This window comes from Camelus dromedarius, chromosome 25, assembly GCF_036321535.1.
Source record: "Camelus dromedarius isolate mCamDro1 chromosome 25, mCamDro1.pat, whole genome shotgun sequence".
In the NCBI taxonomy this organism is placed as follows: domain Eukaryota; kingdom Metazoa; phylum Chordata; class Mammalia; order Artiodactyla; family Camelidae; genus Camelus; species Camelus dromedarius.
Genome location: NC_087460.1, coordinates 17,394,757 through 17,411,859, shown reverse-complemented (window position 1 = coordinate 17,411,859; position 17,103 = coordinate 17,394,757). Strand labels below are relative to the sequence as shown.

The window sequence follows — 17,103 nt, the reverse complement described above, 5'->3', positions numbered from 1 at the left end:
TTCCTGAGAGAGCACAGCCTCCACCCCACCTTTCATCTCCCAGACGTCTCTCCATCTATTAAAATCAACCCTCCACAACCCCGGCCCCACTACTACTACCCTAGCAAGGTCATCCTTCTCTTACGCAACTCTGGCTGATCCCTGCCTTGACTTTGATGCTGTTGCCACTTCTCATTCCTCGCTGGCTCCGTGACCTCTCCTGCTCCATCCTCGCTGCTCAGCCCGGTCCCCGTAGTCTCCGTACCCAGCTCTGCCCCTGTCCTTCAACACTGGTTCCCCCAAGATTCCTTCCTTGGCACCACTCCTTCCTCACCCTATAGCTTCCCCTAAGAGATCTCATTCCCTCATAGGGCTTTACAATGGCTCACGCGCTACTTACCATTAAGTACCGATCTCGTTCATACTTCATCCAATTCCCGACCTTCAGAACTAGAATTATGCACCAAGAAATCCCAAACTGACACATTCTCTGAATACAATGGACGCCATTTTAATTCTCCTTCCTCCACCAGCCCTGATCACTCTTCCTTCCAGAGGGTTCATCATGATGGGTGACCCTACTAGACTTATTGTAGACCCTTCCTTCTTCTTCACCCTGAAGAGTCAAATACTCACAAACTCCTACAGATCCTGGTTCTTCAAGAATTTCTTAAATTGTCTTCTCCTCCATCTCCATCCACTCTGTTCCTGCCTTCATTCAGGCCCTTATGACAGCTGACTGCACGACTCCCAAAAGCCTTTTAAACGAATATTCCTGCTTCTTCGGGTGTCTTCCTGATCCACTCCATCCTACCCACTACTTCCAGAAATATTGTTTTAAAAAATCAAATCATCTGATCCCATTGCAAAAAACTGCTAAAATGCATTTCCGCAGCTTAAGAGGAAAGGTCACACTCCCTCCTGACATCCCAACGTTCTCACGACCTGGCTTCATCTCCAGTTCGGCCTTTCCATCCATGGCTTCTCCCTACAGCTCTGGATGTCACAGAGCAGCAATGCCAAACGACCCTCTGGTCCTCCAACATGCCAAGTCGTCTCACCTCCCCTCTACGCCTGGCTCTTTACTGGGCTTAGACTGTCCTTCCTTTCTACAGTCTTGGAAAAATCCTCTTCCTTCTTCAAAACCCAGCTCACTTATTCTTCCGGGAAGCTTTCTTCGACAACTGCATGATTAATCACCTCCCTCTGTCACCGCCTCAGCGCCTTTCACACCAGGACCACATTTCATCAAACCGAAGACACCATCAAGTATAAGATGCACTCTTACATAAAGCGTCACCAGGAAAGAAAAATGCTGCCAGTTAAGAGAAAGATGCCACTGATGGTAAGATATTTTTCATACATGATAAAACGCGGGGGTAATGTACATCTTTGATGTCAAGAATTAGGTAATTTTACTTTTTAGACTTTCGTATAAACATTTGTCTGTTTCTCCTACAACACTCAGATCATGGCAACTCCAGAATGTCTACATAAGAAGAATTTGGGGAAGGCAATCTAATGGGAATGAGGGAAGATAGAAGACTTGTCCTGATCTGTTTTTAGAGACTTTAAACTATATGGAAGAGTCAGGGGAAGGGGGAGAAGCACTGATGGAGCTAACAGCCCCACCCCAACCACTCACCCTTGGGCAATGCCACCCCTGAAACAAAATACGGACTCTGGGGTGAATGGGATGGAATTCAAATTACATGTGTATTTACATAAAATTTAGTTATCTACTCAGGCTTTGGTCTATTCGTGAGCAATTTTTAGATTAAAGATATATGATTTAAAAAATATTATAGTTATCTTTTGCTAGAATGTTCACCTCTTCTTTCTAACAATATTACCCATTACCATGGACAGTAGCAAGGGACAGAGGTACCTTCTCTCAAAGGGAGGGTTGGGAGGGAGATGAGAATGGGTGGGAGCAATCTAATGGGACTGAACAATGTGAGAATAATAGGTGATGATGACAGGGCTAGGAAACATGGAGGAAGGAGAAACAGCCAGTTTCTGAACAAGGTACTTTACTTAAAGGAGAAAAGATTTCTTGGCTGACTGTATCAAAGACAGGCATATTTACCCAGAGGCTAGTTCTCTGCTTAGTAATTTATCAGGGCTCTGGCTCTTAATTCTGTGAACTGTTTCTGTCTCTTTGAACCATGCCAGTGTTTTGAAGAATCATATAAAAAAACAGAATAAATGGAGAAAAAGCAAAACTGAGATCTGGCCGTGTTGTCAGGTGTAGAAAAAAAAATGTGTTCATGTTGAAAGAAGATGTTGAAACAGTTGACAGAATTTATGGTGATGGATTCCTAATAGTCAGATGCTCCTTATAAGTAATTCTGATTTGTTTATAGGATGAATCAGGATTTCTCTAGTGCTTACAGAAAATAATAGTTATTTTCAATAAACAGCTATTCTGGGATAAATTTAAAGACACGTAAGCCAAAATGTTACTCAAGTAGATGGAGAAGAAAGAGATTATGTACCTGATGATCACTGCTTCTTGGAGCATAACATACGAGAAGAACCTAATATTGCTGAATTCATTCTGTCTTGACATCACTATTCGCTTTAGCAAGCAGGTCGGCACGTGCGACCTTTCCCACCCACCAGGTACCCTCTCCACGGGTCAATATACCTGAAGGACTTCATTTCTACTTGTTGTTCATCATCTTCCATTCTACAAAAAAGCAGGATAAAATATCAAACTACATGAAACAGATTTCCTGTAATTGTCCAGAGAGAGACAAAGGTGAGATTCAGTCCAATCATCCTAATGCCTATTAAGTCCTCAGTTACACGTGGTACCCCGAGCGCCTAACTGAAGGGACCACCGCTGTCCGTGTGAGTCGTTCTCCTGACAAAGCTGACAGGCACCTCATCCCCATCGGGCAACAAAACCTGTGATAACTGACAATGAGTAACAACTGGTGCTTTATTTAGAAATTACCCTATGCCAATCTTGAAAGAGGGATATAATATTCACAGAAACAACATTAAGTAAAATAGCTATTTTTAGGGGGGAGGGTATAGCTCAGTGGTAGAGCGCAAGCTTAACATGCACGAGGTCATGGGTTCGATCCCCAGTACCTCCGTTAAATAAAAAATAATGAAAAAAAATTTTAAAAAATAGTTATTCTTAAAACAATTGATGGCTTAGTAAAACTTTTTTATATTAGCGCTATTAAACTAGCCTAAAAATACATTAAGAATCTCAGACCTTTAACCAAAAGGAATTTATTTTGCCCGAAAATTCATCTAGGTGGTAGGAAATACTTTTGAAAATAGTAAACTGATCATTTGCAACTAATATTAATTTACACATTAGTATACTCCCTAGTGGAATATACTAAATGTATTTATGTGTGTATCAATATTTACATGTACATATACATATATACTTTACATATGTGTGGTTCTTCATTCAGAAGTGCAGTCGTCAGATCACTACCAAAGTGAAAGATATTGATGGTGGTAGAATACTTTCCACATTAAAAAACTACGGAGGCTGAATAGCTTTTTTAAAATACATATTTTTAAAAATATATTTCCAAATACATCACTTTCTGAAAGGGCATTTAGGGCAATTCAGGGCAAAGCTCCCACAATCTCATATGGGAATAATCACAGTTAGTGTTTTAATGGGTCTCTTTCCTAAACATGTATCTAAATACACACAAAAAATAGCTCTGACTCTTTAACTTAGCCATGGTGGGAAGGGGGGATGGGGGGGAAGGTATTTATGTAGGTGTTTCTGTGTTACACATATGTTATGTGTATATAACATATATATACATAAACTTCAGATCATAGTGTAAAATTTTTCATTTGTCTTATTCACTTAACACTGTAACATGAATATTTTCCCACAGCTTCACATTCTCTTGAAGAACATGATTTGAAATTATTAAATAGTAGCTCATTGGTTAGCTATACTATAAGTTAGTTAATAATTTTCTCTTATTAGATACCTCAATATTCTAATTTTTCAGTATTATAAGTAGTGCGGCTAATACTATTGTGATGCAAGCGTCTTTGATTATTTTAGGATAAAACCCTACAAGTACAACTTACGGATAACCATCTCATGGCTTCTGATTCATCGTGCCATATTTCTCTCTTAGTAGACTCAACAATGACCATTTTCCAGGCTTCAAAAAAGCGTGACCTCCCTTTGAACTATTTTATTCACATGATATATTTGAGGTTTTAATATTTTTCTGCTTAAAAAATACATGCTGTTTATAGAAAATATAATCAAATTTATGAAGAGATGTGTATAAATATCCCACATAAAAAGGACCTAGTGGTCCAAAGGCTATTTCTTCTTCTCACTGTCTAAATAAAGAATAGCTTTCATATTTATGATACTTGATCAAAAATACTTTCACCTGTGTTATTTGAGTCTCACAGCATTTGAGAATCATGTAGTTGTTACTACCCCCGTTTTACAGATGAAGGAATTGAGGCCCAGCGAGGTGACTGCTCAAGGTCACAGACCTAACAGGAAGCCAGGTGAAGTTTATTCTGTGCCTTCCTCTATGCCTTGATCATTGTCAGCCTGCTCCGTGGCTGGTGCGTATAAAATGGAACAGCTTCTCTGAAGCAAAAGAAAGGGTCAAATTAAGTCAGCTTCTTTTTTTCTTTTCTCTTTTCAGCCTGACTTCATATTTAAACAAGATGAAATAAAAAAATAATTATACAGGTGAATACTTTTCTTCCTAATGGTCTAGAATTGTATAAACATATACATTACTTCAATTTCAAAAAGTAAAGTTTGGCTGGTGTAAATCATGCTTTTGCTTTGATTATACGTGTTTCAGCAAATCTAACTCACTGACTGAACTTGCCTCCTTGGTGAAATCCAAATCCATTGTACTTAGGCTACGCAAATACACTTTTCTTTAATGGTCCCTTGCAGAATAGAATAAGGCATGATCTTGTTAATCTAACAATTCATTTCTTTGTTTGCAGCATGAACCTCGATAATTAGTAAGTTTGCTCTTTGTATTTTTTCCTCCTTGCTGGCATTTGGTCTATTGTCATAATATTTTTACTTCTGGATTTTAATTAGCTGTCTGATATTATTAACGTTCGCATTACTTAGATGCATTTTCTTAACGTAGCAGCTTATAGTATAGTAACATAATTGTTTCAAAATATAGTGCAAGCTTTTCTTGAAAACTGCTTTCACTGCATTTCAAATGAAATATAGGCCCTCTCCCTAAATCAAGCAAGGACAAATGAAACTGGAAGCAAATATGATCAAAACATTCTCCAGACTTGCTACTTTCTCCTTCTGGTTTCTGAGATGCCGCTCCCACTTCAGAGCCCTGCCTTCTCACATTCTGGGCAGGACTCCCCTCCTCTCTCAGCCCCCTAGCCTTCCCACTCCACACGCTTCCCCAGTGTCTACACCCATGCCAGTCACTGCACCGCACTTGCTTTCTGTGCATCAGTGGTGTCTGAACCTCCATCTCTGGTCCAGGCCTCAACCCTGAAGGCCAGACCCTCATACCCAACTGCCTACTTGAAGATCTCATAAATTCTCATTCTCATTCTCATTGTGGCCAAAGCAGAACTCATCACCTTCCCTTCAATCTAGGTGAACAATAATCCCATCCTCCATCTAGGTGTCCAAGGCAGAAAACTCGGAAGCTTTTTAAATCTCTGCTCCCCCATAAACAAACATGAAATCTTAAGAGATTTTATCTTCTAAATGTGTCACAATATGTCCCTGCCTCTCCATGCCCTTCCTATCCAGAGCCACTCTCTTGGACCAATGCTCAGAAAACCTATTCCTTAGAAACCATCTCTCGGCTGTTTTCTCTGCCTGCTAGATCTTCCTCCATACTGTTTCCAGAGTGATCCTTTGAAATATAAGCCTGTATTACTTCATACTTACTAGGATAGTTTTTGTTTTGTTAGTGGAAAATAGGTGTCAGCAAAGATTTGAAGAAATTGGATCTCTTCACACATGTCTGGTGGGAATGTACAACAGTACAGGCACTGTGGAAAACAGTTTGGTAGTTTCTCAAAAACTAAACATAGAATTATCATATGTCCCAGATTCTACTCATAGCTATATACCCAAAAGAACTGAAAGCAGGGACTCAGATATTTGTACATCTATGTTCAGAGCAGCATTATGCACAATAGCCAAAAGGTGGGAACAGCCCAAATGTCCATCAACAAATAAATAGATAAGCCAAGTGTGGTAATATACACACAATGGAATATTATTCAGCCATAAAAAAGAATGAAATTCTGATACACGCTACAACATAGATGAAATTTGAAAACATTACACTAAGTGAAATATGCCAGAGACAAAATGACAAATACTGTATGATTCCATTTATACGAAATACCTAGAATATGCAAATTCATAGAGCTAGAAAGTAAGTTAGAGGTTACCAGGGGCTTGGGGGAAGGGAGGTATGGAGAATTACTGTTTAATGTACAGTATTTGTGACTAGGGTGATAAAAAGTTTTAGAAACAGAGGTGATGGTCACACGACACTGCGAATGTAATTAATGCCGCTGAACTGTATGTTTAAAATGGTTAAAATGAAAAAATGTTGAAAAAATTTTTTAATAAAAAATTTAAAAAATAAAAAATAAAAATAAAATAATTTAAAAAAATAAAATAAAATGATTAAAATGGCAAATTTTATGTTATGTATTACTTTAGTACAATAAAAAGATTTTAAGAAAGTAGAAAGACAAGCAAAAATGTTAAAAAAACATCATCTGATCAAATCCTTTTTCATGCTTAAAAGCCTTCCATTTTCCTTACTGCATTCAGGACAATTTTCAATGAATAGATGTATATTCATGTATGACTGAAGAATTGTGCTGTACACCAGAAACTGACACAACATTGTAAACTGACTATAACTCAATTAAAAAAAAAAAAGACAGTTTCCAGATTCCTCATTCAGCAGCCCTTCATGGCCTGGTCCACATTCATCCCTCCAGCCTCACAGCTCACCCGCCTCTTCGTGCACCCCCGCTCTACCGTGACCACCACTTGCTGCCCCCGATCAGCAGTGTGCCGCTTCAGACCCTGTGCTTGTGCACAGCTGCTCCTTCTGCCTAAAATGCCTTCTCTACTCCTGCTCTGATTGGCTCATTTCCATTCTTCACTTAAAGCTCAGCTTAAGTCAACATCTCCAGGAAACTGTCCTTCACTCCTGATCCCAGTATTATTTAAATGCCCAACGTTCCTTGTTGCCATAACACCTAGGGTCCCTCCCACAGCAGGTATCATGATGTGTATTACTTACTTGTATCTTTCCCACTTGTACAATTTCTCATGTCTTATGTCTCCTTTCCCCATCTACTGGGTGTCACATAGTAGGTACTCAGTAAATGTTTAATGACCACATTCCAGGCTATCTTCACCAATGATCCTTTTACAGAACCAGCTTTCCACTCAGAACCAACAGGGCTGCAGAAAGGGTGAACCTTCTCACACATTCTTCTTTTTAAAAACATGCAAAACTCAGAGGCTCCACCAGTGAGATCAACTTCCTATCTATTGACGGGCTTTTGCGCCCTGAGTCTCTGGAAAGGATGCTATACAACCAGGGCTTTGTAAAATCCGTGAAGTCCTGTGACATCCCTCATCTCATTAGAGAGAATGGAAGATGCTGGGATGAAAGGGCTGGGGCAGAATGGAGGAGCCCGGGGATAGATAACGAGCCAATCAGTGGGGCAGACGCTCTTTCTGCTGCCACTATACGCCCTCTTCAGGTAGGAATGATGTCCAGTGATGGTCCAGGACTCACCTGCTGCCCCTGGATGCTGATATTTCTACCCCTGTTCGAAAGGAGATAGGTAAAGGGGTTCTGAGAAAGCTTTTCCACCACTTTTTCTTTCATGATTCCTGACCTGGAAGGAAGGAGGTCTTGGGTCACCCCTCCTCAGACATGCTGGGAAGCGGAAAGCATGGCTGTCGTCACGTGCTGGAAGCACCCTACCCTGTCCAGCTGCACAGAGACAGGAAGCTGGGCGTGGTGAAAAACTTGCACACCAACAACCAGGCATTCCAACTGGCTGGATAATGTTGGGCAAACAACCTGATATCTCTGAGTCCTAGCTACTTCATTTTCTATAAAGGCAGGCAATTGACTAAATAATCTTTAGCGTTGCCTACTGCCAAAAAAAAAAAAAAAATCACTATCTGTCAGTAATTTGCACGTTTCTAGTATTTCCCTTAAAACTGACCTCATCTTTCCATTCACTCTCAAAAAATCACTGTAAGGTCTCAACCATGCCCCACTACATGGCAGAAAATTGTGTGACTCTAGTTTTCACTTTAAAAGCCACAGTCTTATTTAGATATTAAGAAAGAACAATGGTGCTTATGATTCTGGAGAAAAAGGAAGCAAATAAAAAGGACTAACAGTCACTTCTAGCTTCAAGTGAGCAGGGACTACACCGCTAATTTAGCATGTGGAACAGCAAACAGTTCAAAACAGACTGTCACTTGGTCAAACATAGTCATTTATAATCATTCACATTATTGGAAGACACTAAGAGAATACAGACAACTAAAAACAGCGGGCAATCTTCAAGTCATTTAAATGTGGCTTGGGAAGTGCGTTGGTACCTCCATTTAAAAAACACTGATTCTGCTGCCTTGGAAATTGAAACTAAATTATAAAGTATACTGGGAAGAACTAAATTAAAAAGAGCTAAGATGATTCATTATGTCCTCATTTCCCTTCATTCATAACGGAGAACTATCATCGACTTTCACATTTATGTAAAGGACCAGCCTAAAATGAATGGCTCTTGATTGTTATATTTACCTTGCCCTATTATTTTCACCAACTAAACCCTAAATTTGGGGAGGTCATTAGCATATTTGGAACTGCAAGCTGCATTCAGCAAGCAAAATGAACAAGGAGATAACAAGAATCCTTAACACTGATTTTATTATCTGCTTGGCTTAATTAACATGGAAAACAAGTGTTTTATTTAAGAGGCCACAGATGACCAGGGGTCAGTTATTACCTAAATGATGAGTAAGGCGAGAAGCCAGCCAAACATTCAAGAAGATGTTTTCCTCATGGTTAAGTATTTCGGGTAGGAAGGCAAACATCTCACTGTGACCATAAACATTAAGCAAATCAACCTTATGTTCCTATGTCTTTCAGACTCCAGATGACCTTCCCGGACACCTAATGACCTTCAGAGTTGGATGAAAAAGTTCCAGATCAGTCAACGGCAGAGGTGGCAGCTGGGTGGATAAATAATTGACCCTAATCTCTTTATGATTTAAAAAGTAATCTCTTTCTTTTTTTCCCCTAGAGTCAAAGGTTTCACAGGGTGAGGGGAACAAATTCGCTTACTGGGATGGGTCTGAATCACTTCCTTTTCGTTTTCTTGGAAACTCGGTCACATGTGGGTTGAAGGTTCCGACAGCTGTTGGTTTTGTCCACGGGCTCAGATGACCGGAAACCATGGAAGCAACACACTGATTCTCTTGGATCAACACTTTACCTATGAGACAGAAAGCACAAGAAGGCATCTGTTTGAAACATGAACTTTTACTTTACACATATCCTCATCACACATTTTAAATGGCTTTCTACTTTGATACTTTTTAAATGTCAACTAAATAACAACATAACATAAGAAAGACTAAATATACATACCCAAATATTAGTTAGAAATGTATTTGGTCGTCTATATTTTTAAGTTTATTTTCCCCATCTAGTTGTAAGAAACAGACCTGAATATTGCAGGAAATATGGAAAACACAAAAAAAGTAAAAAGGGCAGGGGGAAACCAAATTTCTCCAACCAACATTACTATTTAGAAATACTTCCTTTTGAATTTTTTCTATAATTGTCATTATAGAAGTTAAAATCATAGTGTATATTCTGTTATTTATATATCATTATGATAATAACTTTACAGTGTTGTTACTACAAATTCTTTATAAATGATTCCAATGGTTGCATAACACACCATCATGTATCTGTGGCATAGTTACATAACAATCCTTCTATTGTTGGAATCTATGTTTGTTTTTATTTTTTCACCATTATAAATGTGTATTTTGCTTTTATCTATATGTATAAAGCTTTTTATCTACTGGTTATTTCTTTTCATTTTCCATTTATTTCTTTTGGATAGCATCCCAGAAGTGAGTTAACCAGGTCAGGGGACATGAGTATTTTTAATCCTGAATTGCCAAATGAGATAGTAAAATCCTTTTACTCAAGTGTAGTTTATTTAATGTTTTATAAAATGTAAAAATCAGAATCACTGAACTAAAAATAATCTACCGCCCCTATGTAGGCCTCCCTGAATAACTATATTTTCATATTAAAATTGACCTAACGAGTTTAAGCTCATTTGTACCTTACAACATAGAATGAAATATACAAGCAATATTTACAAGGAGAATTCAGTCAACCTACAGTAATACTGGGAGCTTTCTAACACATCTCTATCAATAATAGATAGAGTAAGCATTCAAAAATAATGATTTAGAAAATCTGATCCACACAATGGAAAAACTTGATACAATAGACATATACAGACTGCTAAACCTAGTAGCTTCAAAATCCAGTGTCGTTTATCTTGGGGCACCCATGGGGCATTTATACTGGACCAAAAAGACTGGTATTATACATGAAACATCTGATACGCTGTAATTAGGCTAGACACCATGACAAGAAGATAGCCAGAAAATCCCTATATCTTTGGAAATCAAGAAATACACAAATAACTCATGAGACAAGAAAAATCCCAATGTAAAAATTACAAAATGTGTGGAACTAAATAATAAAAATATTTTACACCAAAATGTGTATAACGAAGGCATTACTTAGAAGGATATTTTAACCATTAATGTTTAAATAAAGAAAGATGGATATCTAATGAGCTAACAATTTAAGAAATTAGGAAAACATGACTAAAATAAATCTAAAGAATTAGGAGAAAAGAAATCATTAAAACAATATCAGAAATAATGAAATAGAATACAAATTAGTATAGATCAAAAAAACTAAACATAGTTTCTTCCAAAAGATTGAAAACTCTAATAACCCTATGACAAGAATTAAAAAAAAGAAAAGAAAGAGGGCATAAAGGAATAAAGATAGGAATAAAGAGGGGGTCATAATTTTAGATGCTCCAGAGGTTTAAAAGATAATAAATTACCTTGAAAAATATTCTTCTAAATATTTAAGAAATTTAGATGAAATGGAAAAATTCCTAAGGAATTTTAACTGACAAAAAATGAAGCAAAAAGAAATAAAAACGAATATTCTTATATTCTTTCTTACACATACTATTCTAATAAACAGAAAAAGAAGGAATACCTTGTCCCTCAAGTCTTTTTTATGAGGTTATATAAGTTTGATATTAAAATCTGATAATGACAGATTTTAGAACGGATAACTATACGCCTGTCTCATTCATGAACAAAGATACAAAAAACACTAGCAAACAAAATTCAGAAATGTATAAAAAGAACAACCCATCATGACCAAAATAGTTTTATCCCAGGAATGCAAGACTGGTTTAATATCTGTAAATTAATCAATATAACTTACCATGGTAACAGCTTAATGGCAAAATATTATTATCTCAATAGACTCAGAAATATCAATAAAGAAATACTGAAAGCATTCTTTTTACAAGTGGAAACAGTATCTTTCGTCCCTACCCTTTTTCAACACTGTATTAGAGGATCTGCCAGTGAAATAAGGCAAGAGAAAGATATATAAAGTATAAGAATTGGAAAGGAAGAAAAAAAATTTTTTTGCTGTTGTTGAGAAATGGTATGATTGAGTATACAGAAAACCCAAAATAACCAACATATAAATTATTAAAATTAGAAAGTGTATCAAGTTGCCGTATGTAAAATCAACACATAAAAATAGCCTTTCTAGATACATGCACCCCAACGTTCAGTCTCATTATTTACAATAGCCAAGACATGGAAACAACCTAAATGTCCAGCAACAGAGGACTGGATAAAGAAGTTGTAGTATATATACACAGTGGAATACTATTCAGCCATAAAAATGATAAAATAATGTCATTTGCAGCAACATGGATGGATCTGGAGATCGTCATACTAAGTGAAGTAAGCCAGAAAGAGAAAGAAAAATACCACATGATATCACTTATATGTGGAATCTAAAAAAAGACAAACGAGAAACATACTCACAGACACAGAAAACAAACTTATGGTTACTGGGGTAGAAGAGGGTGGGAAGGGATAAATTGAGAGTTTGAGATTTGCAGATACACACTAGTATATATAAAATAGATAAACAAGTTCATACGGTATAGTACAGGGAACTATATTCAGTATCTTGTGGTAACTTATGGTGAAAAAGAATATGAAAACAAATATATGTATGTTCCTGTATGACTGAAGCATTATGCTGTACACCAGAAGTTGACATAACAATGCAAACTGACTATACTTCAATAAAAATATATATTTGGATTATAGTTCCCTGTGCTATACAGTATGAACTTGTTGTTAATCTATTCTATACATAGTAGATTGGGAGTTTGAGATCTGCAGGTACTCATATTGTTTTTTAAACCCAAAGAGTAAATACAGACTGTGGACGCCGTGAACTTGGTGTTGCTGAAGATATTTCTTGTACGGAGCCACTGAGCCACTTTCAAGGAACATTTTAATGTTTTCCTAAAGAGAAGGGACAGGGAGTTTCTAATCAAATGCACAGGAGTCCAGACTGACCCTTGTCCTGAACTGTGTGTGAAAAGAGAGATCTTGGTGAAGTATTTAAGAAAGAGTTAAGAAGAAACTTCCCACACACGTTATCTGCCTACAGAGGATTCTCTTTGTTGCAGAGGCAGGAGGGCAGGTAACTGTCCTGATTTCAGAAAGTGGCAGCCACACCAGATAACACACTGGATAACTGATTGAAAGCATCCCTTGGGCACCACGTTTCATGCTCTGGAAAGAACGGTGGCGTCAGACAGCCCAGAAAGAGCTGTTGGGGGCAGGGAACAGCGCCTGGCCTGCCAAAGGCACTGCTTTTCCCCATGGGGAGTGCCTGAGCAGCCCTGCCAGCCCGCACTGATGCCTGAGGACTCTCAGGGAAGAACCTCCCGACTGCACGGACTTGACGGATCTGAGCTCAAGTCCAGCCCCCGCTGCACGGGAGCAGCCCACCGCCGCCACTGACCGTGGGACTGGATGGCCACGAGGGGGCCCCGGGCACAGCAAGAGCACTTTCATCCAAGCCCCCCGCCAGCCCCCCAGCCCCGACTCACTGTGTGGCTCTAGGTGAGTCGTCCACCCTCTCTGTGGACTCCTCATCCGTAAAACAGAGGTTACGATACAGACTAGAGTTGCCCCACAGAGCTTTTATAAGGAAAAAAAATGAGATCAATGTTGAAGCCTTTTAGAATCTATGAAGTTCTGTTGGACAGTTATTAGGTATTAATGACTTATGTGAACTGGGTATGTACATCGGGCTCAGGGCCACGTGAAAGATACAGATGGACACAGATTTTTGATGTGTGGTGTAATCGGAATTCAACACCTAGGAGATGTCTCGTCCACAGAGAGAGGAGCTTTCAGTGATAATGTTTTGATTATACTTTCATTATTTAGAAGACTGCATTCACTTTTATTTTATATGTTGAACCTTCACTTCATGCTGTTGCTTCATTCCTTTATATATTTTAGAACTGACACTACAGATGGTCTAGAATAACTCCCTCTTTTTCCAAGAGAGAAGCAGAGTTCCAGAGCCGATCACGTCCCTTGCCCTTTACCACCCAGCCAGACGCTGATGGAGGAAGGAAACTGTTTAAGTCTCCCGACTCCCAGACGGGGCTTTCCTTGGCTAAACCCAAACCTGTCTTCTCTACAGGCTGCTGTTAAGCCACCTCTTTACCATTTCATACATTTGCATTTTTTTTTATACTTAAGTGCTAGCCTTCTGTTGTTGTTGTCAAGTTTAATCTTCTTTGGTCTCACAACATCTTTGGGGATTCAGATTCTGTCTACCAGATTGACTAAGCCTCCTCAAAATATGCCATCCGCAGAAGTGACCAGCATGACACTTACATTTTCAAACCAAACTTCCGGCTAGCATGTTGAACAAAAAAAGCCGAAGAGGGGACGGCAGGGAATGACCAAACACAGTGGAGGCAACGTGAGAGCCCACGTAAGCGTCAGAGAAGTAAGCAAAAGGTCGACACCAGGAAAGGGAGATGAGTGGCTAGGGTGGACTCAAACAGTCACTCAGGAACCACGTAGGGTTGGGGAAAGCAGTCTGGGAGTAAGACTGGAAACAATGCAAGGGTGTCAGAGAGGCTCGGGGATTAAGTTGTGTTAACTGCATGGACTATGTTGATCCTCATGGCTTAAAATGAGCCAGAGGGGAAACTGGTTTCCTATATGACACATCCCTCCTACTAGTAAAGGGAGGCCAGGGATTTCCCAGGCTTTTTCTGTGCAAAGGCATTTATATTCCAGAGAATGTGTGAGGTTAGATGTGCATCTGCTTATATCACTCCCACCGGACTTGGTACTAAAATAAGCAGACGCCCTGGATCTCCTGCATGGCATGGACTAAGGCTGTCTGTACCTGGTCACCAGGGCACAGTGTTCAGGGTGGGACACAAGCCAGTCGCGTGGGTGTGAATGCGAGAAGCTGGATGCAGAGGGATATGAAATGTATGGCCTGTAAACCTTAGAATGAACTCAAAAACCAGTTCTCCAGTTTGCAGCATGATAGGTATAGTCCAACAGGTGGAAAGGGCATGGTGGGAAAAGTCCTAGCCTGTTCCCCTCCTGAGACAGTCACCTGGCGAGTGGAGCTTGTCAGCTGTGGTCCTAGAACGTCCCGCTTTCCATCACTATATATCCATCAAGCTACTATGAAGCAGACGGCGTGCTTTAAGGGCTGGGAATATGATGGTGAGCAGACACTGCTCCTTCATGGAGCTGAAAACCTACTAGATCTTCCTGCGTATCCTGGAGTTCTACCAGGTACTTGCCACAGGTGTGAGTGCTGCTGATGGAACGGTGAAATGGAGAGGAAGGACAAATTATTAGGAAATGGTATCATTTATGCATTTCTGTGAATAAAATCTAGTACGTGATATTAAAGTGTCAAGGTACATAGCCCACTCGTGTGCCTGAGTGACATTCATTGCCAAAGATCTCATTCCTATGGACTTTAACCGTTCCTAAGTTCATTCATTTGTTCACGTGGTTTCTCATCTGATGGAATAGGGAAATGAAGACTCTTCCCGGCTAATTTTTTATTTGCTATTTGATTCAACTATAGTTAAGTACTGCCTTTTAAGTATCTGTTTTGATTTGGAAAAAACAAGTTTTGCTCTTAAACACTACTGTAAAATACTTTTGGAGAAAATCCTTTTTTAAAAAATCTGGTTTTCTGAATTTACAATAAAAGATTAAGAAGAGGGAAAAGGAACAAAAGATATCCTATTCCATTTATTACTCACATTACTGTTAAGAAAACTGAGGCTCAGAGTGTGAAATAAGATGCCCAGCTGTGTGTTACACTGCAGTTTCAATAAAGGAGACAGAAACAACATAAATACAACAGCCTATTTTGGAGAAACAGTTCTCATGCATGTCCCACTCTCAGTCACTACAGAAATTAAAAAAAAACAAAAAACAAAAACCCAAAACATTTGATGCCATTGGGGAAGGCAGTCCTCCCAATCACTAGCTTTTAGCAAGCAGGCGTCGGGGGCACCTTTGGGGGAGGGCACTATAGTATTGCACTGATACATTGAGAAAAGCTATAAACACAGTGGGTCAGGATTTCACTAAGACATTTTTTCAAAGATCAAGAGTAGTGAGCTACTTTAAGCCTCCAATGTAGTCTTGAGAAACAGACCAAGATGGCTGAGATGAAATTTCAGGCAGGAATACCAGTCAGGCAGCCAAGCACTGCAGTAAATCAGACCAGCCAGAAGAGCGACAAAGGTGGGGATTCCAACACTATTGTAGGTGGGACCACAAATTAAATCATCTTTCACTGATTCCTTGCATTCCAGGCACCATAACCTTTACACACCTGATCTGACACAATCTTCACACCAGCCCTATAGTGATGGTCTGGCCTATGCGGAGACAGGCTCAAAAAAATTAGGCTAACTTGTGTGATGGTCTTTTTCCTGTGTCAGCTTGGCTGGCTGCAGTCCTCAGTGACTCAAACACTAATCTAAGTGATGCTGTTGAAGGTTGTTTGTGGATGTGATTAAACTCCATAATCAGCTGATCTTAATAAAGAAGATTATCCTAGATTAGGATTAGGGTTAGAGTTAGGGTGAGGGTTACCTAGGGTTGTGCTAGATAATCTGGGTGGGCCTGATTTAATCAGTTGAAAGGCCTTAAAAACAGAGTTAAGGCTTCCTTGGAGGAACTCCACCTATGGCCGGCTGCTTCAGTCTGTGCCGGGGCTCTGACCTGCCTTTCCTGATGGCCTGCCCTACCGATTCCAAACTTGCCTGGCCTGCTCGCACATTTGCATAAACTGATTCCTTGTAATAAATCGCGAATATACATATCTCCCACTGGTTCTGCTCCTCCGGTTGAACCCTGCGTGATACACATGCCAAAGATCACACAGCTATTAGGGGACAAAGCTCAGATTCTCTCAAAGCCAAAAGTAGGCCAGGATTCCACAGTCCCTCCCAACAGAAGCAGCTCAGTTTTAGACATCAGCATATCACAGAAACGGCACCTCACCCAGAGGGCTAGCAGGGCACTGAAGCAGAGGCTAAAAGCTCTGAGGCCAGCCTCCTTGGGTTCAAATCCTGCTTCTGCTACTTAACTATACAAACTTGACCTCGGGCAACGTCCTTAAATCCTGTGTCTCAATTTCCTTGTTGGAAACATGGAACAATAATGGTACCTACTTTACATATTTGCTGAGGATTCACTGAATTATACCACATAAAGCATTTAGACACCTAGCACATAGTAAGTACTCAACAGAAGTTAAGAGTTATCAGCTACTTGGTAGAACCAAAAAGTGAGAATGGTCCACGCTAAGCTTTTGAAACGGGGCAAAGGGGGAGTAGAAACAGCCAGGATGACTGTAAGGAAAG

The 17,103-nt window shown here is 39.5% G+C and overlaps 1 protein-coding gene and 1 long non-coding RNA gene across 3 annotated transcripts in view; one reads left to right on the top strand and one right to left on the bottom strand.

The window, feature by feature from the left end:
* LOC116150326 (uncharacterized) overlaps window positions 1-9,354 on the top strand; it is a 51,124-nt gene extending 41,770 nt beyond the window's left edge. The window contains exon 3 of the long non-coding RNA XR_004134015.2: window positions 9,159-9,354. This is a non-coding gene — a long non-coding RNA (uncharacterized LOC116150326). The remainder of the gene's footprint in view (window positions 1-9,158) is intronic.
* BMAL2 (basic helix-loop-helix ARNT like 2) overlaps window positions 1-17,103 on the bottom strand; it is a 58,016-nt gene that overhangs the window by 33,289 nt on the left and 7,624 nt on the right. Inside the window, exons 2-3 of one of the 2 annotated variants that reach the window (XM_031443899.2) lie at window positions 9,354-9,504; window positions 2,630-2,671 (exon numbers count right to left, since the gene is read on the bottom strand). In XM_031443899.2, coding sequence (XP_031299759.2) covers window positions 2,630-2,671; window positions 9,354-9,504 — 193 coding nt within the window. The remainder of the gene's footprint in view (window positions 1-2,629; window positions 2,672-9,353; window positions 9,505-17,103) is intronic. The other variant, XM_064479143.1, reaches the window with a different exon arrangement.